This window comes from Gallinula chloropus, assembly GCF_964237585.1.
Source record: "Gallinula chloropus genome assembly, chromosome: 18".
Lineage (NCBI taxonomy): Eukaryota > Metazoa > Chordata > Aves > Gruiformes > Rallidae > Gallinula > Gallinula chloropus.
The window spans coordinates 10,156,117-10,183,109 of record NC_140103.1 but is presented as its reverse complement, the minus strand read 5'-3'; the positions used below and the strand labels follow the sequence as shown (position 1 = coordinate 10,183,109).

Genomic DNA, 26,993 nt, shown 5'->3' with positions numbered 1-26,993 from the left:
TGAGCAACCAAAATGGATATATAGAGCAAGCAGTTTTCTGGGGGAGAGGTTTGCTCTTCATTGGCCACTGTAAGTAGCTGTACCTTCTCTGTGGAGTTGTGATACTGTTTATGACACTGTCCTTCTCTCTTCCTCCTTCTCCTCCCTCTTTCTCCAGGGTTTAATGCCATGGCTGCAGATGAAAATGCAACAGAAAAGCAAGCAGGGGAACAAAAAATGGCAGTAGATGGTGAAACCAACGGTTCCTGTGAGCACAGCGAAGCTGGTGGCCACCCAAACCCAGCTAAAAACACTCAGGACAATACAAAAGTGAGCCAGCAGGACTCTAGTACTAAATTAAATAGGATAGCAGAAAATGGCATTTCTGAACGAGATGGCGAAACTGGGAAGCAAAACCATATGAAAGCTAATGACTTCACACAGACTTCTGTGACAGGGAGCAATGGATATATCCTAACCAAGCAGATGGCACAGGAGCAACCTCTAAGGACTACCAGCACCTTTGCTTCTCTCACCGGCCATGCTGCAAAAACCCTTCCAGGAGGAGCAAGCAAAGGAAGAACTGTGGGCTCCTTTTCTCAGATGCAAGCCACGATGCCAGCCAAGCTCGGGGAGGGCAGTAAGGACATGGATGCTAAAAAAGCCACCGCTGCTAACACTGAAGTCAAGGTCCACAGAGCACGGAAGACGATGCCTAAACCCACCCCCAGCTTGGTAATGTATATGTGCCCAGCAGTCAGTGCTGCTGTGCTGCCACTGCTCTTGGCTTTCTTTGAGGGTGGGAGAGGGGGACCGTGTAGTTTGGAGGTGTCCCACTGAGTGGACTGAGGTGGGGTTTTTTGTATATATATATAAATATAAATATATATATATATAAATGTATGTTTGGGGTTTTTTCCTCTTCCTACAGTGAGACAGAAGTGTTAAAATGGAGTCACGTGGCCACCATCAGCTCTCTTCCCCAGTGTGTTTCTAAATATATCATTGATCAATTACCTTCTCCAGCAGATCTATGCGAGGCACTAAATGGCCTTTTCTCTTTTGGCTCTATTGCTCATCAGCCGTCTGCTGAACTCCAGAGCTGCTTGTGAAACAAATTAGATTTCTTCTAAGTTTGACCCAAAGGAAATTAAGCGTAGCATGTGAACTTGAGGCTTCTCCTAAGCTTGGAAGCTGGCAAGAAGCTGATAGTTGGGCAACTTGATTGCATTGCTGTATCGTTACAGTAGTAAACCAGATGATGTTTTCTTTCTCTCTCTGTGTTGCCTGCAACTTGTTCAGAAATCTTCCCTCCAGAATCCTTATGGGTGGATTTGCCATCACTTAACAAAACAGAACTCTGCCTTTTTTTTTTTTTTAAGGAGGCAAAAGGAGATGTGAAGTCATCTGCTGCATTGGTGTTTTAGTGGGGTGAATAGAAAAGGGTCTGTCTTTGTTGTCAGCCAGGCTTGGTTCTTTTGGTTCTCTTTTGGGTTCTTTTGCCGAAGGTAGAGAGTAGATCCTGGAGTGGACAGATCTCTGCTATGAGTGCTCAGTCTGCAGGCCTGTGATGCTTTATATTTAACTACCATGAGTTGTGCTATGCCTAGTGATGGGGGAGCAAGCCTAGCCTGTAGCTATCCTGCCCTCAGGTCAAGGAAAGGATTGTGAGCCCTGCTTGGCACTGAGTCACACCCAGAAATAGATGGGATGCTGCTGCTGCTGCTTTGTAAAGGTTGGTGCAGTGAATTGCTGGGAGCTACCAGCGTTTTACAGACAAGCTAATGCAGAGATACCCTCAGATGTCACCCAGGTGTTGCAGCACAGCAGCAGTGACACGACGTGGAGGTCTCAGAGCTGGGAACCGCTGTGGTCTGGAGTGGGGGAGAAGAGAAAAAAAAAAATGAAAAGAGATGGGTGGCACCTGGCCACCTGTGCCTGCAGGAGCAGGTGGGAGTCCAAAGGGCACATCAAGATTACAGACCTTGTGGGCACCCGGCCTCAGCAGCGGGGCAGAAACCACGCCTGCCACCATTTCCCAACCCTCCTCCCAAACCGCTGGCTTCCCCTCTGTCTTCCCCCAGTGTGTCTGAATCTTCCCCCTCTCGTAGCCCTGCTGTGTTCTCTGCCTTGCAAGTGGGAAAGCCCAGATGCATTGCCCACAGCCTGATGGAAAGCCCGTGGAAGGGCTGTCTCTTACCCAAACAGGGCTCTGCACCCAGAGCTGCCTCGCAGCTTTCCTCCAGCACCGTGTCCTGCACTTCAATTAGGCCGGGCAAACCCCCAGACCCTCGTGGTGTCTGACAGGGAGAGATCCCTTGGGGGCTGAGCAATTGAAAGAGGCAATTCCCTTCTAAAAGACAACTGCTAGGTTAGGAGGGAGTGTTTTCCTCATCCATATTTTATGATACATCAGAAGAATATTTTTATGCAGCCCCTTGGGCTTGGAGGCTGCTCTCTGGGAAGCTGCACGCAGGGTTTGGGATCGCTCGCAGCACACGAGCTGCTCTGACAGTGCTGTTGGGGGTTATTTGCTCACGTAGAAGCAGTGGCTTCCAGAAGCAAAGCCTGCAGTTGTTGGGCTGCTCTGGAAAGTGCCTGGCCCATCCTCAGCACCTCTGGCCTTTCCCCTTGGGCTTAAAATAGGGAGAGAAACAAAACTCCTAAGGAGAGTGGTGAGAAGAGGCCACTGCATCTGAATGTGAACTCCAGATTTGATTGTGTTTCTGCAAGACAACGAAACATCTGTTTTGTTCGGCCCTCCTGATAATTGCTACCTAATTTTCCCCATTGTCTTTTGAATTTACATGCTATTTTCTTTGCTAGTTGTCATTTTTCTGTCCTGATTATTGCTTTGTCGAGCTGTGTGTAAGAGGCTCCTCCTCAGCACAGCCTTACTACAGCCTTGCAATAACTTCAGGCACTAGCCTCCACGTTCACACCTTTTCCCTTTCAAAAACACCAAGAGAGCAGGTGCTGTATTCCAGGAAAGGAATTGTGGAAATCACCCAGAAGTTGATATTACAGGACACAGTAGTTCTCTTTGCTGCTACTTTTTTTAGAGCTTTCTTGGTTTTTTGGTAGACTGTTCGTGCGGATGTGTGCTGCCTGGGAGAGGGGTGAGAGGAAGGTATTTTATTGCCTGCAAAGTATAAATGTGTGCTTGTCCTGGTTCCTGCAGAAACCTGCTGGGGCTAAAAAATTCCTTTCTGTAATGCAGTAGTTGTCAGGGGACCTTGGGAACATCTACTTGCACGTGTGGACTGGTCTTTGAAAGAAAGAAAGAAAATAGTTTTCTGACAAATTTAACCAGCTTTTTCTGTGTTTAGGATTTGCTTCCTGAATTGGGATCGAAGCTGAATCTGAAACAGGTGATAATTTTAATTGATATTTGTTGCATGTTAGGGTGGTTTTTCAACAGTGACCTCAGAAGAGATGTTGACAGCATCGTTTCTGCTCCCCTTCTGATTAGTGCAGCAACATAAACACTTTAGACTAATTTATTTAATTAATTTCCTTCCTTCCTTAATCAATTTACAACCCTGTTAAGAACCCAAAAGTTTTCAGAGCCAGACTGAAAGGCAAGTGTGTGTGTGGAGCTTGGAGAAGGTCCACCGGCTCAGAAAACTCCAGGCCATGAGCTTAGCATCATGAAGACCCGTCTGGAAGGGATGAAGGACAACAGGCAGTCAAAGCATCCCATAGCTGTCTTGAGATAGGAGGAGCAGATACCCGAGCTGAGAACCTCACATTAACGTTTCTGTTTATGACTTGGTGACCATGAGCTGTGTGATTTTTTTTTTATGCTGTGTCAAGGACAGAGTTGAGGAACTGAACTGTCAGAAGGAGTAGAGTAAAAGTCTGTGAAATGAATATGTCAGCCTGCTTCAGAGTGTGAGCCCAAAATGTAGGGTACCAATTTGAACTGGGGGAGACAAAGCTCGGGCAGAAAGGAGGAGCTTGCAGCAGCAGATCATAGAATCATAGAATCAGAATCACAGGGGTTGGAAGGGACCTGGAGAGCTCATGGGGTCCAACCCCCCTGCCAAAGCAGCTCCCCAGCTCATATTGCACAGGTCAGCATCCAGACGGGGCTCTCCAGATGGAGACTCCACCAGCTCCCTTGGCAGCCTATTCCAGATGCTTTGCTTGTGTTGTTTTTTCTACCAAAAATCATCAGACTGTACCTGTAAGCAGCACTGCCACCAAATGTCTCATCCCAGGGCCGCTGAGCTGCTTGCTTTCTGTCTGTGCTGGTGTTGCTGTGAAGTAGTATTTTCCGTGTCAGTGCCCAGCAGTGCTGCGGCAGCGTGCTGACGTGGTCTGTGGCTTGCTCTGCAGGAGCTCCTGGCCCAAGAACATCTTGTGTTGGTCTCTTGGGTCTGGGCAGGTGGCAGTTGGCGGTTTGTAAGCGTCTGGGGTTGCTCAGCCAGGCTCAGACCCTCTGGTATGCACAAAGCTCAGAACAAAGGCAGGGCCTGGTGGGGATATTGTCTCCTTGTGCGGGAGGAATTAGATGGAAAGAAGAGTACAGGGCTAGTGAAATGGAGCTCTCCAGCTGAGTGTGGCCGCTGCTGTCAGCCTATCTGAACCTAGAAGGAGCACCCATCCAGGTCCCTCACCAGGGGGGTGGGGGGTGTGGAGCCCAGGGGTGCATGGGTGGACTGAAAGCTGAAGCCCTCATGCGTGAGCTTGGCCACAGTAAAACATCTGCTGCAGGAGATCTCCTTGAGGAGTGACGTGGCCATGGGCTGCCCTTGGACTCCCTACAGAGAGCTTTGCTGCAGAGGGAGGGAAAAAGTGAATGTGTGTTCTGCATTTCGTATTTAACTGGCTTTGTTGGTGCTGCTGACACAGCTGCGCCCACCAGAGGGGCCTGCCCCAGCTGCTGACCACAGCCCACAGAAATAACCGTCCCCGGTCCCCAGCAGACCTATTTCTGTTGGGTGACTTCTTGTTGAAACTGGTTTGAGCCACCCTCTTTCCGTTTGAGCTGGTGTATGGCACTCGCTTTCCCTAGAGCTCCTGGATCTGGGAGGGAACAGGGACAAGGAGTGGGGTGTCCCCTCTCCTGGCAGCATCCTCTCCCCTGCACAGCCCAGTTCTGAAACCCACCAAGTGCAGGTGTGCAGCTTGGGTTAGAGTGCACACCAATCAGCACAGCCACACCAGCATGGTGTTATTCAAGGGGCAGGAGTTGAGCTGCAGGTTAGAAGGGTGCTAATGGGTGGACCAGCCTTGCAGCTTGTCTCATCTAGATTAAGCCCAAACCCTGCAGGTGCCTTTTTGTTGCTCCAAGGTAAGGCTCAGGCAGGGGTCAGGATCCCCCTGCAGCTGTAGGAAAAACTCTGATTCTGCAGCAGCAGAGGAAAGGTAATGCCAGTACAGCTCCTGCAGGCACTGTCAGCTGCTTGTGATACAGCTTTTATAGCAGGCTGGTATTTCTTGCTTAAATATCAGCTGTTAGAGGCAGATCCCCCTGGGAGCTGCTGTTTTGTGCTCTTCAAACACAGCGCCTCAGTGCAAATCTCCTTGCCCCTCTGCACCCAGCCGATGGATGGAGAGAAGAGGGTTGTTCTCCAACAACAGCCGTGTCACCCTGTGGCAGTGGCGGTTAGTTTAGGCCTCCTGGCTAGTTGGCTTTGGTCCCAACCTTGTACTGTGATGGAGATGAAAATCCTTAAAGCAGGAGAAATAAAACAGCTCATATGTCTAAGCTGGAGATGTTCTGGGCTGGTTTCTCTTTGGTTGTTGCTAGCTTTGGTAATGAAAAGGCCTCTTAATTGTGGGGCTGCAGGAAGGATGCTGTGTGCAGTCTGCTCAACCAGTGAGGGCTTTAATTAGTAAGATTTGCTTATTCTGTATATTTACTTTTGGAATTTAAAAAAAATTAATATTTTACATATATATATATACACACAGTGTCGTTTGCCATTTTTAGTAAATTCTCCCTCTGCTGTAAGAGACTTCTGTGCCAATAATAGAGACATGGCCAATCCCATTAAAATGCAGAAAGCACTTAAGTTCAATTATGAACACATAAAATACCATCTTCTTGTCCTGTCTAAGCAGTTTTGTTGACTGTATTTCCTCACAGTGGCGTTACACATAGTTGTGATCCCATATTTGCTGTTTCTAGACACAAGCATCTCTGGAAATACTTGTCCTGACCCTTGGAATAGCTGTTTTCAGCTTCCTGGCTATTCCTTGCAATGCCCAAAACGAAATAGTGACTTTACAGCCCTGTGCATGGGATGAGCTGGTACCACAGGAGGAAATTCAGATGAGAAAAGCCTGGTGGAGGAGACCCAGATGGGCTGTACCTCCAGGCTCGAGTCTGGCTGACTTAGAACTGGCAGAGATCTCAGGAATGAGAACAGTTTCATCCACTAAAGGCTTTAGGTGCTGGATGGGCAAAACTTAATTAGCAACAAAGTGCAACTGTTTCATCGAGTGAAGGGTGGAGATGGGTGGTGAGAAACCTGCAAATCTTTACTGGTCCTTTTTATTACCCTCCCTGGATTTAGGATTATTTTTATATGTGTGATACACACACACAGAGTTGTTGTGCTTTTTGGTATGTGTTACTGCTGGCCTGCTCAGGTTCCTGTGCCATCAGGCTTCCCAGGGATCTGGTCCCCTCTCTGGTAATCCCTGTTCTTTAGCATTGCTGCACATACCCCCTGTCTCACATGGCTTCATTTGATTTGAAAAACTCTTTTACCAGAATTTGCATGAAAAAAAATCACATTTTAACAGTTATCATGCAGCCCCAATGAAGATTTTTAATTTATTTCATGTTGTAATTACAGGGGGAAAGAAAAACCCCAAGCAAATAACATACAGCTTTTCAGTTTTTCATTTAAAATTTGATGATGTTCTTCCAAACAGCCTGGCCTGGTCTGAATGCAAATCCTTGATGTCTGGGAGTGACAGCACGTTTGGGGAGAGTCCTGCTCTTAAAAACCCAGCCCTTGTGTACACTGGTTGGGGGCAGCTTGGTGTCTGTCTCTCCCAAGCTCACTTTTCTCACTTAAAGTGGAAAGCAGTGGATGTTCCAGTGGAGTTGGGAATTCTCTGGATAACCCTGTAGCCAAGAGTTACTGTTAACCTTTAGATCCATAAACCAGGAGCTTCTAAGAGGTATAAATAGTATTGTTGAGACTACTGCTAGCATGCTGTGGCTGGAACTGACAGACATCCTTTAAGGTGTAGAACAACTGGGAGCAGCCTCTGGAGTGACGTGATGTCCAGTAAGGCATCCTGTGGACACTCAGCCTGCTCATTCTATTAAACTTATTGAAAAGAAAGTTTTAAATAAAAAAAAAAGTTGATCATTGTCTGTAAGTATCTACTTGGAGTGAGAATTCCTGATGATAAGGCGCTTCTTAATTTAGTTGAAAAAGTATAATGCATTTAATTACTTGACAGTGAGAGCAGTTAAACACTGGGACAAAGTATCAAAGGATATGGGAGATTTGTCATCTTTTGAAACTGCTAATCCAGGACTAGATGCCTTTTAAGGAAAGACGTGGCAATTGAGTCATAAGTTACGGGCTTGATGCAGGGATGGTTGGCAATTTGATGGCCTCTTTATGCAGGTCATTTCTGATCATCATCACAGCTTTTCTGTCTGCCACCAAGGCCTCGCTCCCTGCCAGCAGTGTGCACATGGCAGAGCCATAATTAGGAGAACCAGTCGCTTCCCCATTTGTTCACAAGGTCATGGTACTTGAAAGCAGTGTCTAAGAGTCCTGTCTGAACCTGGACTTTAAAGGCTGGTTTCATTACTTGCTGCTTCTCCTGCCCCTATGGCTTTTTTCTTTCTTTTTTCCCCATATTCCTCTTTCTTTTTGGGTATTTCAGCTGTTGCTTCAGAAGTCTCCTAAGAAATGTTTGGAACTGGATGATCTCTAAGGTCCCTTCCAACGCAAACCATTCTGTGATTCTGCTGGAGGGGGAATGGGTTTAAACTGGAAGAGGGGAGATTTACATTAGGTGTTGGGAAGAAATCCATCCCAGGGAGGGGGGAGATCCTGGCATAGGGTGTCCAGAGAAGCTGGGGCTGCCCCGGGATCCCTGGCAGGGTTTAAGGCCGGGTTGGATGGGGCTTTGGGCTGGTGGGGGTGTCCCTGCCCATGGCAGGGGGGGCACTGGGGGATCTCTGAGCTCTCTTTCCCACCCAAACCCAATGTTATAGCAGCACTAAAACATTGCGACTTCCCAGCCTGCAGCCTGCTAACTGTGCTTAGTTACCTGCAGTGTCTCTGCCAAACCTGCCTGACAGTTGAGCAGACAGATGCATGGAGAGGGTTGGGTGCAGCTGGGACAGGGCAGATCCTGTGTAAGATGTCAGGTCGGAGTGGCAGCTCTCTGGTTGCCACAGAAGTCCCGGTGCAGTGGGACATGGGGCTGTAGGAACCTCCTTTCCCACCCAGAGGTGCTGGATGAGGCTTTGCATTGAGTTCAAGCTCGAATCGGAGCAGGTGGAAGCTGCCTTAGGGTCTGGTGTCAGGGGGTGCAGGGGCATCTCTGAAATTCTCTGAAGCCTTGGTCAGGTTTTAGGAGCTTGTAGCCCGCCCTGTGCCTGGTGTTGCAGCAGCTTGGGCTGTTTGGCAGAACCTGGTTCAGGTAGGCTCGGGCAGGGGATTGCTGCACCAGTGGCAGCACTAGATGAACCTACAGTGTTAAGCAAATCCCTTCTTCGCTCATGTTATGGTGTGTACGGGGCTGGAGGTGGGACACAAGGCATTGTGAAGTCTTGTTTGTGCCAAATGCTGTCCAAAAGGAAAAGGCCTTTCCATTGCCACCTGCTCTTCCAAAATATGTCTGCCAGATTTCTTCTTGTGCATGCTTGATGTGACAGCCACACTCAGGGCTTGTTTCAGTGAATAGGTGCATTTCCTGCACTCAACCACCTTCTCCAATGCCAACCAAATACCTGAGTAAACAGTGTCTGGCCCTCTCACATTCTGCAGTTGCTTGGGGGGGGGGTGGGTCAGCCTTTCAACTTCCAGGGCAGCACCCTCCACAGGGGTAGGAGCAGCAGCCTGGGAGTGTTCCCCTCTCAGTGTTGAGGCAAAGTAACATGTACTGGAGGAGGGGCTGCCTGCTTTGCTGGGGATGGGTGGTCCTGTCTTCACATCAAAGTCTCAAACACGTTATGTTTGAGAAAAAGGAATTAACTTTATGTTCTTGACTTTGTTTTTCTTAATCCAGCGGCTCAATTTAAATGCATTTTGTTTTCCAGCATGCAAATAAAGACCCCAAAGATGGGAGAGACAGTAGAGATCAAAAAGAATCCAAGGAAGAAGGAAACAAAAACGTCCTGGAGTTTGGGAAGCCGTTGCCGTTGCCCTCTCTCCCGGGCCTTCACCAGTCACTACCTCAGAACCAGAGCTATGTGGCCACCACAAAGTCGCAGACGGGTAAAGACAATAGATTGCCAATCCCTAACAACACCCACCTCCCAAACCAGTGTGTGTGTGTGTGTGGTTGGGTGTGGGATGAGACAGGTTAGCAAGGACCCCTGTGAGTTCCTTTTCCCCACTGAACCTCCTTTGGGGTTTCCTTTGGTGCTGCTGCAGACCCAGTTGGAGAGATGCAGTTTCATGGAGCGGGTTCTCTGCAAGCGCCTGTTGCAAGTGTGATGCTTGTGTCCTCTGGTCTCCTCTGGACACTGTACAGGGTACAGTACTCTCACAGTCCCCTGTTAAAGTAGTGAAGCCCACCAGCTCTCTGCTCTGTGGAGAACACCTGCCTTGCATTCTTTCCTGCACCACCTTGTTTCTGGGGTGCAGGATCCTCCCAGGCAGTGTGGGCAGGTAGGTGTCCTCCATCAGCACCACCACACCAAGGATCACCCCTGCTAAAAGATTGTGTTAGAGGAGACACTTTCATCCCATCTTCCTGTGTGATAGTCTGGAGATGCTTCTGTCAGTTCTGAAGGACTTTGTTTATCACCACAACAACTGCTTGCCATGAACTACAACTTTAGAAGTGATGAGGTTAACAGGATTTTGTGTGAGAGAGCCCTTCATGTGTTTTTTGGTGAAATCTCATTGTAGTGGGAGATGACAGGGTGCTCTCAAGGAACGGGCTGTTCAGCTGCAAACAGCGGTACTGATGCTGAAGCTGGCTGTTCCCTGCTGTACCATACTGGTGCTGAGGCTGGCTGTTCCCTGCTGTACCATACTGGTGCTGAGGCTGGCTGTTCCCTGCTGTACCATACTGGTGCTGAAGCTGGCTGTTCCCTGCTGTTCCATACTGGTGCTGAAGCTGGCTGTTCCCTGCTGTACCATACTGGTGCTGAAGCTGGCTGTTCCCTGCTGTACCATACTGGTGCTGAAGCTGGCTGTTCCCTGCTGTACCATACTGGTGCTGAGGCTGGCTGTTCCTGTTGTACCATACTGGTGCTGAGGCTGGATGTTCCCTGCTGTACCATACTGGTGCTGAGGCTGGCTGTTCCCTGCTGTACTCTGCTCGTAGAAGAGCCTGCGCTAAGCAGCCCTCTGATGTGTATTCACCAAAGGCAGCGTCAGGAGGAGAGGTGTGATGGCTGATTTGATTAGAAGGCCAGGAGGGAGACTTAACAAATTAAGACCTGATCAAAGTAGTGACAGGAATCAAACAAACTTCCGTAGTAGGTGTGAAATGAGGTTAAGTGGCAAATGGCTCTTTATTTAAGGTACCTTTTCCTCTTGTGTTCTTCAGTTATTGTGCTATCGCTTTCATTGTAAGTTGGTATTATTAACCTTGCAGTATCTATTTGAGCAAGTTGGATTCTATTCAGCCTCCTACAGCATCAGCGATACTGCCAAAGGCAGGCTAATTTAGGGATTTGATACTGTGTGTGGTGATGCAGGGGCCAGAAGGAGCGTGGAGAGGATACTCAGAATTTGGGTGGGTTTGCAGCACTGGCAGAAAGCTCTTCGTGCCTTTGCACATATGTGTGTGTCATCTTTTGGTTGACTTGTAAATAAATTAGTTGGAGTGGGAAGCCTTTTTCTTAGGTCTTGCCCTCAAGTGTGGTTTCCTCCAGCACAGCCTCTACTTTGTATCCCTTCTTCTTTTCATTCCTGAGCAAGCCTTGGGGGTTTTTTGCTTCTCTTTTCCAGCTGCTGCAGTATCTCGGAAGAAGAAACGGAGAATGGGAACCTATAGCCTGGTTCCCAAGAAAAAGGCCAAAGTGTTAAAACAGAGAACAATGATTGAGATGTTTAAGAGCATAACTCATTCCTCTGCGGGTGCCAAGGTGAGGGAAGCTCTGAACCCACTGAACATGTTGTCACCATTCATGCCCCTTGTCCTGGCACACCAGCCCCATGTCTGGGGGCAGGAACATACTGGCCCGTTGCTGCCAGCATCTTCCATTCGAGTCTGCCTCTTCTCTCTGGTGATGGCATCCTGCCTGAGGTGGTCTTGCTGCTTTGAAAATGGCTCTTGGAGGGTGGCTGTTTATATACCAAGTCTTGAACAAATTAATGTTCCCCTTCTGTCCCGTGAGTCTAGTGGAACTGGAGAGATTTCAAGCATACCCCACATTGTAACCCATTTTGTTTCAGAGTCCTCAAGATAACTGTCTAGAGGTGCTGGTTGAGGCTATATGGCAAAAAAACTGGTTACTTAAAAGCTATAGATTCACTCCTGATAAAATTCTGCTTTGCTGCACCCCGTGCCCAGAAGTTTTGGTCTTTGAATTCAAGGAAAACAGAAATCCCTCTCTCTGATTTAACTTCCCTGTCCGTTCCCTGGAAACCTCCTTGCACCCTTGGTATGCCACTGCTGTGGTTTAACAGGCAGTAACTAAGCACCACGCAGCCCTCCCACATTTGAGTCAGTCTGCAGGGCTCTGTCTGGAGGCTCCTGCCCAGCAGCCCTCCTCCCCTTAATGCCACGTACAGCTGGAATGCACAGCTGGAATCCCTCCTCGTGCCTCTGCGTTCCCAGGTTGACAGTGAGGTGACGCCTGGCAGGCGCTGGGGCTGGCTTTGCTGGCAGCGGTGAAGAGCTCTGGAGGGGATATGTAGCCAGCTTTCCCCTGGCAGCTTCAAGGCTCAGCACGGGGGTGGCCTGGGACAGATTGGGCTGCTCTGTGCCATGAGTTAATGTTGTCTTTGTGACTCGTGTGCTTGGACGACTTTCAGAGTGAAAAGGACCTAGGTGATGCCAGCCCTCACGTGAACGGGGAAAGCATGGATGTGGACTCTGAAGAGGAAGACTCGGATGAGATGGAAGAGGAGGATGATCATGGAGTGGAACAGGCAGCTGTCTTTCCTGCAGATGATAACAGGACCTCCAAAGACAGTGCGTCCGATGCAGACAATGCCAGAAAGGTATTCCCACACCCCAAGGGACACTGCTTGTTACCCATGGGGTAGGAGTGACACACATTGAGGTGATTTCTGGGTTTTCTTAGCCTGCAGAGTGGCAGGAGGCACAGCAGTGGAAGGGAGGCTTTTTAATGGCCATTTCCTGCTCCCCACTGCACCTGTGAGAGTCTCTCCACATACCACCCCCCAGTTTCAGCCTTGCTGCATAAGTCTGCAGTCCAGTGTGATGCAGAAATTTTTCTTCCTTGTACCATCCCTATGGATGTGCAATGACATGACAGGCTTGTGTGGAGAGGAGATGGTGTTGGTGCACAGGCAGGCCGGGGCTGGGTACAGGAGGATGATGGGGGATGCTTTGCTTTGGGAGACCTGACCTGACCAACCCTTTCTGTTCTTGGGCAAATGGTGGCTGCAGATCGATGATGGCGAGTCTGAGGAGGAACAGGAGTCTGGAGAGTCTGGGGAGGAGGAGGAAGATGGAGATGAGTCTGACTTGGTGAGCCTGGCTGCTAAACGTGTCTTTCGGCCTTTGGCCCCTTGATGATAATTTCCCCTTTGCACCACTGCCAGAAAGAGAGGGAGGGGAGCGGTGAAGTTTCATGTCCCTTTGACAATACACTCTCTGAAACCACCCACACACAGAGTATTGTTTTCCACAAGGTGCTTAACCCTGATCTGTGATATGATTAATTGCTTTCTGATGCTAATTAATGGGCTTTTGTTTGTTGTGTTCAACAAGGTGTTGACTGCTTTTAATCATTTGATTGTTTAGTAGGGTGATTTAAGGGTGCTTAAATTCTTCTGATGCAGACTTGGCAAGTGGTAGGAGCCAGCAGTGGGGTTTTTTACAGCATGGCTTTTCTGAGCTGTGGTGGACTGTTCACTCTTCACAAATCCATCGTGTTCACCAATCCATCCTGTCCTCCTGGAACCTAAATTCACATCGATCTGACATGCCACCTCACAGTACCAGATGAGCAGCTCTGGTCAGGGAGCACACAGACAGACAGACACTCTCCTGAGGAGGTTGGCTCCTCGTGCTACTTTTATTTTTAGATGACTGGTGAAGACAACGTGATTATTCAGTATTGTTGTTCATTGATTGTCTCTGTCCCCCATGCTCCCCTTTACTTTAAAATTTTGCTCCCTTTCCCACAGCACCTCAAGTTGAGGAGCCAGCATTTAAGGCACCCCAACTCTTCAGTCACCTTGAGAAAATTCTTGGCTTCATTTTCTTGATGTTTTGAGCTGAAGGTAGAAGTGTGACTGTACCAGGTGACTCTCAAGTTCTGTAGAGTCTTGTTCCTTGAGCTCTGACACTACAGGAGCCAGAGAGCACCGAGCAGCAGGGGCTGGGTAGCCTGCCCCTTTCTTTGGGTGGCTCAGACCAAGGGTTGAGCTCGCAGTCAAGTCCAAACTCCCAAGTCATATCTCCACATCCTTGACAGTGGTTTTTGCTCTGCCTGTGTCTGGTGACTCAGTCAGTTCCTCAGACAGGGACTGGCTCAAATGCAAACCTCCCCCACAAGCAGCGTGATGCTATTGGTGTAAGCCGCGTGGCGGGGCACAATGGAGACCACGCTCGGGGAGCGTTTCCAGGGGCAGCGCAGACACCCCGCAGAGCCACCCCGAAGAGCTGCCCCGCAGAGCCAGGGCTCAGCACCTCCTTTGCCTGGCTTTGCTCACTGTGGTAACATTATGCAGCATCAGCTTCCTCTCAAGGTAGGCCATGGAGGCTGGGCCTGATCCAGCCGCCGTTACCGGTGGCAGGAGGTTTTTGGTAGGCTTTGGTGGGAGCTGGCCAGGTGTCAGAAGCGGGCAGTTTCAGTTTGAACTTTAAGACTAGCACGCTGATGACTGCCTTGCAGGGTTGGGGTGCCCCATTTCTCTGTTCTGATGTTGACTTTGAAAAACCCACCCCAGACAACTGTATTTTTTTTAAAACCAAACTGTGTTTAGATTCATGTCTGTGCCTGTCTCTGCTGCACGATTAGTCTGTGCTGCCCTGTCCCTTGCTCAGCGAGGGGGCTGGTCTGCTACCGTAGAGCTCAAATCCCCTGGGCTTACATCCCAGCCTGTAAGGTGGCTCTTCAGGTGCAAAGTGAGTTGTTTTGCTGGCATTTTCTAGCACAACCCTGGAGCAACGTAAATATTTTACTTTGAAATAAAATAAACCCACCCAACTTTTCTGGGGAGAAGCTAAAAGTGTGCCTGTGCGTCTTGCTGCACGGGGGTGCTCAGCTACTACTGTGATGAGTGGTGTAAGAACCTACATGGAAGAGAAAGTGAAGCATGCACTACTGAAACGACAGGAAATACACCCACACGTGTGCTTGTGTTTCCTTTTCGGGGCTATAAAGACATCTTAGCACCACTTGATTTCAAACCCCCAGTCCTTAAGGCCTTTTTGCATAACTTAAGCTGGGAGAAGGCTCTTTAGCATGGGTGCAAAGGACTGCTGGGACGCTGATGCCAACATGCCTTACATGCACGTGGCCTCTCTGGTTATTCAGAGCTCGGAGTCCAGCATCAAGAGGAAGATGATGAAGAGGAAAGGAAGGACAGACAGTCCATGGCTGAAACCAGCCCGCAAGAGGAGACGGAGGAATAAAAAGAAACAAGCCAGTGTGCTAGGTAACTAATTGTATTTTGTTCCTTAATTACACAGAAATTCCCTTCCAGGTGGAGGGGTAATGACCTGAGGCCCATGAGGTGGTGGCTGCCTGCAGAGCGCTCTCTTCCTTCACAAGCAAGGATGGGCTGTGTGATAAACCAGGGTGTGAACTTGCACCTTGCTTGACACTGGCTGCACACTTGAACAGCAGAATGCGTATCCAGGGGCTTTATCCTTGGCATGCTGGAGCAACGTTTCTTTGTTCTTAAACTCCCTTTATTTTAGAGTATCCAAAAAAGACACGGTGGACTCATGGACACATGTCACATGAGCTCTGGGAGTGTAGTTACATGCAGAAGGGAAAGGAAGAACCATCCCAGAGTTACGCTCAGTTGCTGTTTTATGGATGTTTGTCCAGTTGAATGGAGTGCATGGCTTGTCTTCACTTGTTATGAAAGCACCACAGTGCAGTGAGGTACCTCTGGCCCATCTCATAGTGTGGACATTGTTCAGGTGGCCATTCTTCAGTTACCCAGTTTTCAAAGCAGGTTTCAGTGCCCTTTGTCCTCTGCAGGCTGTGGGGTGGGGAGAGGTGGAAGTTCAGGCTGGATCTGCTGCTGCTTCTTCAGGAAAAATAACAAGATGGGTAAAAAAAAAAAATGGGAGGGGGGATAGTCTCTGAAGTGAAACTGTGCCTTCAGCTTTGTTGTTAAGGTTTCACACTTCCATTGCTATCAAAGGGTTTATTATTCTGTGCTTGCTAATGCTTTGTGAACAGGCCATTTATCAGCACGGGTGTGACTACTGCTGAGCTCAGTGACCATGTTTCAGCCTCTGGTCATGCCTGGGATGTGTCAGTCATCTGGTTTGTTCCTCTTCCTCCCAAGGCAGCCTCTTCCTCGAGAAGAAGTGGGGGCTATTGATCCCTTCCAGAGCAAATAGCTAATTCTTAACTTCAGATGCAGACAGGTTTTCCACCCGGTCAGTAAAGGTGATGGCCAGCCCTTCAGGCTAACGCAAAGCCCTTGGCCAAGCCCAAGTGGGAGAAGCAAGCCAGGAGAGAAAGCGAAGCCAAGGGGGTGTGAAGAGATTGACAGTTCCCACCAAGGCTCCTGGGGTGAGGGAGCCCCATTTCCCAGCAGCAGCTTTGCTCACTTAGAGCCAGCACTTGGCTTTTAAGGTTTTCCCCTCCCATTAAGCTGGATGTCACCTGTCTCATCCTCATCACGATGTGCACGATTAGCCAGCTCGCTCTGCCTGGCCGCAGTGCACCGGGAGCCCTTTGCAGCAGGTCAGAGACAGGAGGATGCTCTGGTTTCATCCCCTCCTTGTGCCATTTAAGCTTCTGCTGGTGATGCAGTACAGCAGCAGGCAGATGTGTCCTGCAGAGGCAGAACTTATTTGATTCATTCTGTTTGTCACCACGTACCTTTCTGGAAGTTGAAGATCTGCTTAGTTGGACAGGGAAGGGAATAAGAGCCCAGTCGTGCCCTCTATGCCCAGATGTTGCGTTTTCCTCACTCTGTGCATCCACTCCTGGCCTCTCTGAGAAGCCTGTACAGCCTGCTTGCTTCAGTGTGGCCTTTACACCCCCCACGTGCTTGCACACCATTTATTTCTCTTATTATTGTTATTTTTTATCCTTGTAAATACACGTGTGGTTCCACCTAGGTGCTGAAGCCTATAAACCATCTCTGGGTGGCAGAGAGGTCCCTGGCCAGGAGAATAACATGGAGTACATGGAGGTGTCCCTGGATTCCCTGGATCTCCGGGTGAAGGGGATCCTCTCCTCGCCGGCGGGAGGTGAGCGGCTGCCGCGGGTGGGTGCCCAGGGGGGTGCCTGGTGGGTGGGCGCCCAGGGGGTGCCGTGGGTGGGTGCCCATTGGGTGCCGCCTGGTCCGGGCTTTGTTGGGCAGGGGCGACGGCGGGGGCCCGGCTGCCCCCTGGTGGCTGCGGGGCCCGGCCCGGCTGCAGAGCACCCACCTGCCGCAGGGACTCTCGGGATGGGGATGGTGGGGTGGGGAGCTGGGCTGGGGTGGGGTGGCTCGGAAGGACGCCCAGCAAAGGGTCCAGGGTGCTGTCCCAGGCCAGCTGTCCTGCTTGGGAGCTCCTCTCTGCTCCTTGAAGGATGCTGGGTTAGCATCTCCCCAGTGCCCCCCATGACTCTCTTGTTGAGTCCCTGGAAGAGGAGGGAGTAGCACTGGTTCCTGGGTGCTCACCTCCATCTGCTGTTCCCAGTGCTGAACTTGCCTTGGATCCAGCTGACCTGGATCCATCTCTGTCCCCTGTTGCTCTTCCACTTTCAAAGGTTGTCTGGCTCTTTTGATAAAGGCACATCAAAGAGTGGGTGGGAGTGTTCACCACCGTGGGAGGGTCAGGATGGATGAGGGATGCTTTCACCAGAGCCTCTGGATGTCAGAAAGATTATGGAAATGATAACTTGGAAGGCAAGGAAGGAGCTTTGTGATTTGCAGTCCTAGAAAAAGCTCTTAAACCTTTAAGATCTTGATAGGATTTTACATGAAAAACCAAGGATTTTCCCTCTGCTTGTGTGGCTTGAAATATCCCAGCCCTGCTCTGGGCTTGTTCTGGGAACTTGTTGGCTACAGGAAACCCCTTAAAAGATGAAAGGGGCTTGTTCTTGGCTGACAGGGTGGTAGCCATGGGCAGGGTGCTGTGGGGAAAGTGCTGCCACTGACAGCAACTGAAGAGGAGTCTCCCTTAGGAAAGGAATTTGTCTTTGAAACATTACAGCTAAATAACTCTCCTTTCAAAAGCTTCCAAACCAGCAGCACGCTTCCTTCTCGCCGGGACTCAATCCCAACGCAGGCTTGGGTAGGGTGAGCTTGGGACTCTTCCTGGTGAAGGAATCCAAAGGCAAACATTTGAGGGTTCGCTTCTGTATTGAAAACACTGCAAGAGGTGTTATGGCTCCCTAGGATGAGAACAGGAGCGTAGCACTGGAAGCAGCCCCTTTGTCATTAGGTCAGTGGTTTTCAATCACCGGTAACCTAGTGATTGAGTCAAATCCATGGGAGCCACCAGAACCTTCACCTTGTGCCCCAAACCAGATGCTGAGCCCCCCATAGTCATTATCCACCTTGAAATAAGTTTGAAAACGTTTAAAATCTGAGAGAGAGGTGAGGAGAAGGCAAGAACATCTGAGCATCTTGCTGCTTTCTTTTCCTTGGTTTGTTCTCTTTCCAAAATAAATAATTCTTGGTTGGCTGAGACCAAATAGTCCCAAGAATTTTGTTATCCCATCTGTGTAATAAGTCTCTGCAAACAGAAGTTTGTGCTTTCCTGCGCTTCTCTATTTATCACTCCACTAACTATTCAGATTTCCAGCTCTGGGTGGTTTCCTACATGTTTTCTGGTGCCAGAACACAGCGTTTTGGGGCAAGTGGGGAGAAGGCACAAGCTGATAAAAATCTGTAACTCATTATTGCTTTTCCTTGTTGAGGTTTTCTTGGAGGAAACTGTTCTTAACTTACTATTCTTGATTTCAGCACTTGTCTGTAGTGTGGCTGGGCTTAGGAAAATACAGGATGCTTTTGCAAACTGTGGCTGATGTAAGGAAGGGGTCTTGTTTTGCTGATTGTAGATAAAGTCTTGAAAGCATTTCAGCACATGGAATTGGAAGATGCTACAGGACATGGGTGGTGTGGATGGACTGATCCTTTCTCCTGCAAGAGAATTTCAGAGTTGACTTACTGGTGTTCTGTACTCCAGGTCTTTCCAATGGTCCTGAGGCCATAGAAGTAGATGGTCTCCAGGAAGTCCCCCTCTGTAGCTGTCGAATGGAAACTCCCAAAAGCAGAGAGATCACCACGTTAGCCAACAACCAGTGCATGGCCACGGAGAGCGTGGATAACGAGGTAGGAGTCGTGTCTTTCAGCTTTTCAGACTTTTCTGCTGAGGACAAAGACACAAGGAATGAAAAGCTGTGCTGGGAACATGTGTCGGGTCACAGAGGGGGCTCTGCAGCCCCTGAGCTGGGGACCCACTGGTGTGTGGGGCTGGTGGGGCGAACATCTCGCTGGCTAAGCCGAGGGCTCCGGCACTCCGCGTGCGTTGCGCAGTCGGGGGGAAGCCGCTCAGGAGGGAGGGGGTGGTGTGGTCTGTGGTTGGAGAGGCACTGGGTGGATCTCTTCTGCTTGTCCTGGCCTGTGCGGCTGGGTCAAGTTGCTGTAACAGTTGCATTTCAGGCCAAGTGGGTTAAAATACATGAGCATGCATCAAAGGGAGAAAATCTCATCAGAGGAAGCTTGGAGCTGGTTCTCCTTGACTACAAAGGAGCTGATGCAAACCTTTCCCATAGCCAGCTCCTGAGTTTTGGGAACTTGGCGTGGCCTCCGCCGGCTCAGTCTCCCCCAGCCTTCCCCTCTCCTACTCCTCCAGAAGATTTCTGTTGTAAAGCTTCCCATGTCCTGGCAGCCCCACACAGGCTCCAGGTCTGGCTGACTGAAAACAGTTGTGTTGAGGCCTTTCAGTTGGCTGCAGCTGGGCGAGGTGGGCTCTACTGGTTCCAGAAGTGTGGAAGTAAGTGGCAGAAGTGGCTCCCTCCTGGAGCCTGGCAAATGAGACTGCAGGAGAGGAACATACTCGGTAGATCCTCCTTTTACTGTGAGCCACTTTGGTTTCTTAGGAGCTGAGGTTGAGCCACGGTCACACCAGCACTCTGATGCTTGCTGGTAGTAGGACAAGGAGTGAGAATATCCCTAGTTCTTCTGTAGGATCTGAGGAGAAACAGGTAGGAGGGAGAAAGGGATAAGCTCATTTGCAGCCCAGTTCTGCTGCTGTTAATGTGTGCTGGTACCTGTAGAGAAGGGGATTTCCAAAGCGTAGCAAAGTTGATTCACTGACCAGAGAATGCTCTGGAGACTTGCAGGAGAGAGGAGGACCCCAGGGTGTGTAGAGAAACAGAAGGTATATGAAAGACTTCCTTCTCGTGTCTGGGGTGGTTTGACAGGGCTGTCCCTGGATACCTCAGAGATGTAAAGGACGTTCTTGATGTTAGATTCTGTTCCATGATGGGATAAGTGACTCACAGATGTTAAAAGGATGTTAGATGTGTGAATAGTGGGTTCTCCAGCCAGCCATGTCCTTGGAGAGTGTTATAAATAATTATGAGCACCCTGCTGCACTCTCTAATGGGTAGAAAATAGCAATTAATCTTTTTTTTTTTTTTTTTAGAGTTTCTAACAAACAATACAGTGTGACATAATGCAGGGACTTCCTCATATGGACAGTGCAGCTTTTCATGTGTTCATCAGGTTTCCTCAGCTCATAGGTTAAAACCCAAGGCGACAGTCCTCTCCTGGAGCCCCACAGCCCTGGGGGCTGTGTGTTAAGGGTGATCAGTGTAACTAGGGCCTCACCACCACAGGTAGACCTTGCAACTGGAATTTGGGTAAGCTGGATCAGAGGTGCTGGAGGTGAGTGAAGGGCCCAGGGTAAAACCCCTTCTCTCTGTAGGGCTGTTGAGTCCGCAGAATCAGGGTTTTAAAAAAATAAATTAGAAAGGCTGGTCCTGTTGGGAAAAAGCAGGAAATCAAATCTCAGCTAGAGCAGAGGGACAGCCAGGTGGTGACGAGCAGGCACGGTGTTCCTGACGGGCTCCTCTGCTCATTGTGGCAGCGCACACTCAACCCCACACCGATTTCGGGAGGGATGGTTCCTTGGAGCAGCTTTTCACCTTTACATTTCTAGTTTATGTCCTTTGCCAAGCACCTGGGGAAGGCAAGGTTGTTACCAAGAGGGACTTGGGAAACCCAAACAGCGTTGTGCCATGCTAGCAGGTGGCAACTGGGACGTGAAAACGTTGTAGGAAGGGGCAGCAGAAGGAAGCACTGATCCTTCTGACGCAGCAAACCAGTAACACCCCACTGGGAGAAGCGAACCCCATTTATGGAGCCTGCTGTTGGTAACAGAACAAGGTGGTGCCCGAGATGACAGTTTCATAAGCCCTGAACTATACATGGGCGAAATCCTTCAGAAAACATGCTCAGAACGGGACTTGAGCCGTGCTCTCATGAAAGCCTGGCTCTGCATCCCTGTGGTCTGGGCAGGGGCCAGTGCTGGAACCAGTACAGACGATAACTTTGCTGGCAACCAAGAGCAATTATTTTTCCCTTTATCTTCCTGTGACTTTGGAACGGTAACGAGATTTAGTGCGTATGGGCTTGTTCTCTTGGTCACCGACACCCGCTCTTCCTGGCAGAAGGAGAGGGTGTGCTGGGTGAGTCAGGCCCGTGGGACTGCCCCTTCCGTGGCTGCTTGGCTGTTGCGTATTTCCACTTACCATTATTATTATTTCAGGGTGGGTTCTTTTTTTTCCTTGCAAGGAACAAACGGCTCGGGGTCCACGAGCATGGCAGTTAGTAAATGATGCATTTCTTCCTGTGAGAGCAGCTTTCACAGCTTCCTGCTGCACTGCTAATGCTATATGGCACCCATCTGAATTCCTGTGAAAAAGCCAGGGCTCATCAAGGCAGTGTGCAGAATCTTCCCTCCGCACAAGCACACACAGAGTGTTTTGGTCTCCAGTAATTTCATTTCCTTTAATTTCTCCTGTTCCAGCTGGGCCGATGCACAAACAGTGTGGTTAAATATGAACTGATGCGCCCGTCTAACAAAGTCCAACTTTTGGTGCTGTGTGAGGACCATAGAGGGAGGATGGTGAAACACCAGTGTTGCCCTGGCTGTGGATACTTTTGCACTGCAGTAAGTCCGTGCTCTCGATTTAGGGAAAGGGGGTACCTGTCGCAGTAGCTGGAAGAGCTGGAGGTGGAGATGGTTCCTAAAGGGGTTTACTGACTTCCTGGCATCAGCTCCACCTCCTTCCACAGTATGTCAGGTGGTGTTTTCAACAGGTTTTCAACAGGGATGTGTGCGAGGGTAGCTGCAATTGTCACCTTTATCTTCCTGGAGACCCCAAGGGCTGTTATGGAAGGGTTTTCACTGGGGTTTCACAAGGTGGAAGTCTTGCCTTAGGAATTTCTTAGGAACCAGGGTTTATTTTTTTTTCTTCTTTCTCTGTGAAGATCAAACAAATGAAAAATTGTATCAGCTGGTTGGTAAATGAATGTGTCCCCCCATCTGCTCATGGCAGTTTAGATGGGGAACCTGAGTGATGGCACTGGAACAAGGCAGTGCTTGAGATCTCCTGCTAGTCCTTCCACCTCTGCCACTGAGGCTTTTAATAGCATTGGTTCTGTCCTTTTAAGTCATACTAGCTTCCCTGTTGGTAAAGCTGAAAAGCACCTATGGAGGTGATGAGGAGGGTTAATTGTCTGATATGGTGTTCTTCAAGATGACTCAATGAACGATGCTACAGTAGTCTCAGGCACTCCTGTAGCAAATGGAGCCATCTTGGGGTTTCATGTTGAGTCAAAGATCCTCGAAACCTTTAAAAGGCATTTTGCAAAGCTGCAGTAGAGTTTATTAGATTGCTTGGGAGCGTTGTGAAGGTGGAAGAGTGAGTTTTAACTGGCCTTCCCTTAGGTGCTCTTACACCTGAGTGACACGCCAGAGTTCACGCACCTGAGTCTGGGAGCGTTTGTGCTGCCCATCACTAATCACACAGGGCACAGTGGGGCTCCAGGCAGCGCTGCCATCACCGGGCAGTGAACCTGGGTGGGCTTTCAGTTCTGGTTGGAGGACTTTGCTGGAAAGGGAAAAGAATTTTAAAGAAAAGATGCCCAAGTTTGCTGACTGAGCAGTCACCCCATTTATCTGGGTTGAACAGCATAGGGGGCTGGCCGAGCAGAGCAGTCGCATGCTTAGGGTGCACTGGGGTGATGTGATTATATTCGTGCAGGGCACTGAGTGGTTTGTGGTCAGCTTTGTTGGGTGGTTCTGATGCTGGCTCAGCAGGCAAGCCTGAAGTTTTCCAGTTTTGGGGGTGTCCTTACTGGCACTTCTAGAAACATAAGTGAGAACTTCAAGCATTAGAGGAAAGCGCTGGAAATTGGGACTTGTTGGTTCTCTTTTCCAAGCCCAACCAAAAAACTTGCTTTGCTGTCCCTAACCAAGTGAGTCTTTTTCCCCCCTTACCTTGATTTTGTTCTCTTTAGAAGTGGCAGTGCTTACTTACTGTATTGGGACAGGAGTGGTGATGAATGAGGTATTTAAGAGCTCTGCAGATGAAGCATGTAGAAGGAGCAAAGTATGTAATGACCAAGGTGTGAATATCTTCTCCGTGGCTTTTTCAGGGCACTTTCATGGAGTGTCAGCCGGAGAGCAGCATCTCCCACCGTTTCCACAAGAACTGTGCCTCCCAGGTCAACGACATGAGCTACTGCCCACACTGTGGGGAAGAGGCCTCCAAGGCAAAGGAGGTGACAATAGCAAAAGCAGACACAACCTCGACGGTGTCACTGACCTACGAGCAGCAGAAACCAGCATCTCTGGAGGGAAGGGCTGACACCACTACAGGGAGGTGAGCTTGGGAGCCTGGGGCAGTCGTGCCAGATCATGCTTTGCATTTGAATGCTTGTGCAAAGTGCTTTCTGCTCCTGCTCTGACACACCAAACTCAGCTGCAGGAATCTGCCAGTGTTTTTTGTGTCGCTCGCTGTAAAAGAGCTGGGACAGAGGCTGTGAAGATAGGAGGGGTTCAGGAGTTACAGTCATTCCTTCCTCTTACTGTCAGGAATGGAATAGTAGTGGAATGAGTTGAAGTTGCCAGGGCTGCTGAGTGACAGGGAAATTCATGCCATACCTGGCTGTAGCTCCTGACTTGCACCAGTGGGCACAGGTGTAAAGAGGAAGAAAACATAGAGGAGAACACAAGTCAAGCCATTCCTGCCTTGAACAAGGCTTTGACTTTCTATCCAATCTTGTTAGGGTGGCTTTTATGACTTGCCCTGTGTTCCTGGGGTTCCTGTAGCACAGAGTAAATCAAAATGTAACCATAGAGCAGTACAACTCATTTTTGGGACAAGTTCTAACTGAAAAGGCTGTAAAATATATTCATTTGTGTTTTGAATTCACCTATGTGTATGTAGAGTCCATTTACTTGCCTCCTTTGGCATAAGACACGCTGTTGGGTGTTTTTAATGGCTGTGCTTTGGCTGTCTCTCATTTTTTTTCTTTTCTCTTCAGCAGTGCTGGGACACGGTTGTCAGAGGAAGACAAGCCAGAAAGTTCTGCTGCTGAGGGATTTGACATGGCTGGGTCTTCAGTTTTCCCAAAGCCTACTACTAGCCTGACCCAGGGATCAGTTAAAGAAACTCTGGAAAGTGCCCTTAGGGCCCTGGACTCTGAAAAGTAAGACAACCACTATGGGGTCTCTCCAGTTCCTGGCAAAGTTGTATAGCCTAGAGAAAAAAGATGGAGCTGCTCTGGATTTTGGCCCCACTCAGACCTTTTTTTTGTTCTCTTCAGTCACTTGTCACCCCCAACAGATGACTGATTCCAGAGGACGGTTGTAGCTCTAAATGTCTTCCTGCTTTGTGTGGAGTTTTGCACTGCCCCTCCAACCACAGCTATAGGGTTCTTGTTCACATCAGTGAGACCCAGAATTTGGTGATGAGTGGCACTAAGCTGATATGGCCCTCATTAGAACCAGCCTGGCTGTGGTTGAAGCTGGAAGTTTGAAGACCTCCTTCTGGAAGCTTGTTGTACCTGTGCTTTGCTGGCACTCAGGTGCTGCACCGTAGGAACAAACTTAGTTGTACACATGGAGTAGCAGTAGGGTGGGGTGAGGTGCCAGGAGTCGTCTTCAGTGAGCATTAATTACTCCTCTTTTCCCCACTGCTGCAGACCCAAGAAGTTACGGTTCCATCCAAAGCAGCTGTACTTCTCCGCGAGGCAAGGAGAGCTGCAGAAAGTCCTGCTTATGTTGGGTAGGTGGCTCCTTCCCAGCCCATTGTGTGGCTGGCAGTACTCCCAGCTCCTGCCAGGCAGCTGCCAGAGTCCAGTTCCCAGCATGGCAGCACGTCATATTCCCCACTGCCCCTTGTGAGTGGAGTTGGAGGAGAAAAGACACTTTGCAAGTGATGTGTCATTGGAAATGGCTTCATCTTTCTGTGAAACGTGGACCTGCTCCCAGCTTGTCTCTGTATCTGGACACAGTTTTACCCAGACGAGCAGTTTCTGTCCCCACATGACCTACATGTGATTTTTCCAGCAGGACAGAACTTTTCCTCTCCATGCAGTGGGACAGTTGGGTATAAAAAGATGGGAGTTGGCTTAAGTTGGGACCCAGCAGGAGGACAGCAGAAGGGCAGAGCCCTTTGACACTCAGGGTTTGCTTTGGGGGTACGTTGCTGTCACCTGGTGACTTAGGGCTGCTGAGCTTGTTTTTACCAGCAAATACTCCTGAGGAATCTCCTCCTGTGAAGGACACAATGTTTCCTTGGGATCATTTCCTTTCCCCTGCAGTACATTTTTGGATGTTTTCTGTTCTTTTCATTTATCAGATTCTTCTTTTTTCTCCTAGCAAGCGTTAGCTTCATTGTTCCTGCCTTCAATAGCACAGAAATGTTATTCATTGATATTTAACTGCGGCCTCATCATATGCAACATGTTATCATGCCCAGACATCTTTGTCTGGCTGTCATCATCAGCTGTCAGTCTTTGCACAGCTGTGAGAATCCCTGGCCAGATCCTGAGCTCGTGTTAGGAGAGGCGCTTTGTAGCCCTGTGTTTGTGGGGGCGCAGTGAGGATCACTAATACCAATTGTAGTTAATAGTGGTGTGACAAACAGGCCAGGTCCTACTGCTTCTTCCTTCTTTCCAAGTTGTCTGTTGCATTAAACAGCATTTTTTTCCTTTTTTATCATTTTCTGGTCTTCACAGAATGGGTTGGGTTAGAAAGGACCCCCCTGCAATGAGCAGGGACATCTTCACATAGGCTGCTCAGAGCCCTGTCCAGCCTGACTTTGGGTGTTTTCAGAGATGGGGGATCTCTGGGCAACCTGTCCCAGAGCTTCACCACCCTCATCCTAACCATTTTTTCCTTATATCCTATTGAATCTGCCCTCCCTCAGTTCAGAACCACTACCCCTTGTCCTGTGGCTACAAGTCCTGTTGCCAGTGGTGTTTGGTTTTGTTGCACTCAGAGATGGGGAATGTGAATCCGAGGGAGATGGCCTGTTTTAGAAATTATAATGCCTTAAAAATATTAAATTCCACAGTATTTCTGAATCTTCTGGTCTGAGGGCTGTTGAGTAGTATCAAATACCCATGGGACTACCCTGAGAGCTTTCTGGCTTGAATGTGTAGCGAGTTGTGAGAAGGGCTGAGAGTGGGCTGGGAACTGTCCTTTCAAAGCCTCTAGCTGAGACGTGGTTCTCCCCTTACACTTTCCTCTCTGAATCGTGGTTGAAAGCATCCCTGCTCTGTTTTTCAGTGGATGGAATTGACCCTAATTTTAAAATGGAGCATCAGAATAAGAGAACCCCTCTTCATGCTGCTGCTGAGTCTGGCCACGTGGACATCTGCCATATGCTGATTCAGGTCTGTCTCCACTTACCTTCTGTACAAGCAGTTTTCTGTAGTGTTTGGTCTCCTGCCCCACATGGCTAAAGCACACTTGGAAATGAGCCCCAAAATGTCTCTCCTCTAAAAACCTCCTTATCCTGAGGGTGCTGAGGGATGAGTGGGGGGAGTAGCTCCAGTAGGATTTTCCTCTACAGTGTAGATGTCCTGCATGTGAAAAGGAGAGAAGATGCACGTTGGGCTTATTGCCTGAGGTTTGGATTCTAATTGAGGGAAGATTGACAGAGGGGTGCTCATGTTGAACCCACTCCAGAATGATGTGAAGAAAAAAGGATTTAAGAAGTTACAGTTTTGCTTTTTTTGTACTGGTGTGCATCCTCTGGGGTGACTGGGAGGATGTTTTGTTTACCCTGTGTGACTGGGAAACCTTAAAGAGCTTTAGAGAAAGCAGCAATGGCCTGTATGGCCTTGAAAATGGGCCTGCTGGGAGGCTGCCTGGAGTCAGGGGCTTTCAAAGTGCCATTTGAAGGGGCAGTGATGGGCCTACCCTGCTGCTCTCACTCACTTCAGCTACTGCATGTGAAGGCAACAGAGTGACTTGCATGAGTAAAAGGAGCAAAA

The 26,993-nt window shown here is 49.2% G+C and overlaps 1 protein-coding gene across 1 annotated transcript in view; it reads left to right on the top strand.

The window, feature by feature from the left end:
• The window catches only part of EHMT1 (euchromatic histone lysine methyltransferase 1), a 60,537-nt gene that overhangs the window by 9,329 nt on the left and 24,215 nt on the right, over nucleotides 1-26,993 (top strand). The window contains exons 2-15 of the mRNA XM_084272368.1: nucleotides 158-714; nucleotides 3,309-3,350; nucleotides 9,230-9,407; nucleotides 11,097-11,233; nucleotides 12,126-12,314; nucleotides 12,727-12,807; nucleotides 14,825-14,945; nucleotides 16,597-16,728; nucleotides 18,658-18,803; nucleotides 21,508-21,651; nucleotides 23,142-23,368; nucleotides 24,033-24,197; nucleotides 24,693-24,775; nucleotides 26,284-26,390. Of these exons, the coding sequence (XP_084128494.1) occupies nucleotides 158-714; nucleotides 3,309-3,350; nucleotides 9,230-9,407; nucleotides 11,097-11,233; nucleotides 12,126-12,314; nucleotides 12,727-12,807; nucleotides 14,825-14,945; nucleotides 16,597-16,728; nucleotides 18,658-18,803; nucleotides 21,508-21,651; nucleotides 23,142-23,368; nucleotides 24,033-24,197; nucleotides 24,693-24,775; nucleotides 26,284-26,390 (2,309 nt within the window). The remainder of the gene's footprint in view (nucleotides 1-157; nucleotides 715-3,308; nucleotides 3,351-9,229; nucleotides 9,408-11,096; nucleotides 11,234-12,125; nucleotides 12,315-12,726; nucleotides 12,808-14,824; nucleotides 14,946-16,596; nucleotides 16,729-18,657; nucleotides 18,804-21,507; nucleotides 21,652-23,141; nucleotides 23,369-24,032; nucleotides 24,198-24,692; nucleotides 24,776-26,283; nucleotides 26,391-26,993) is intronic.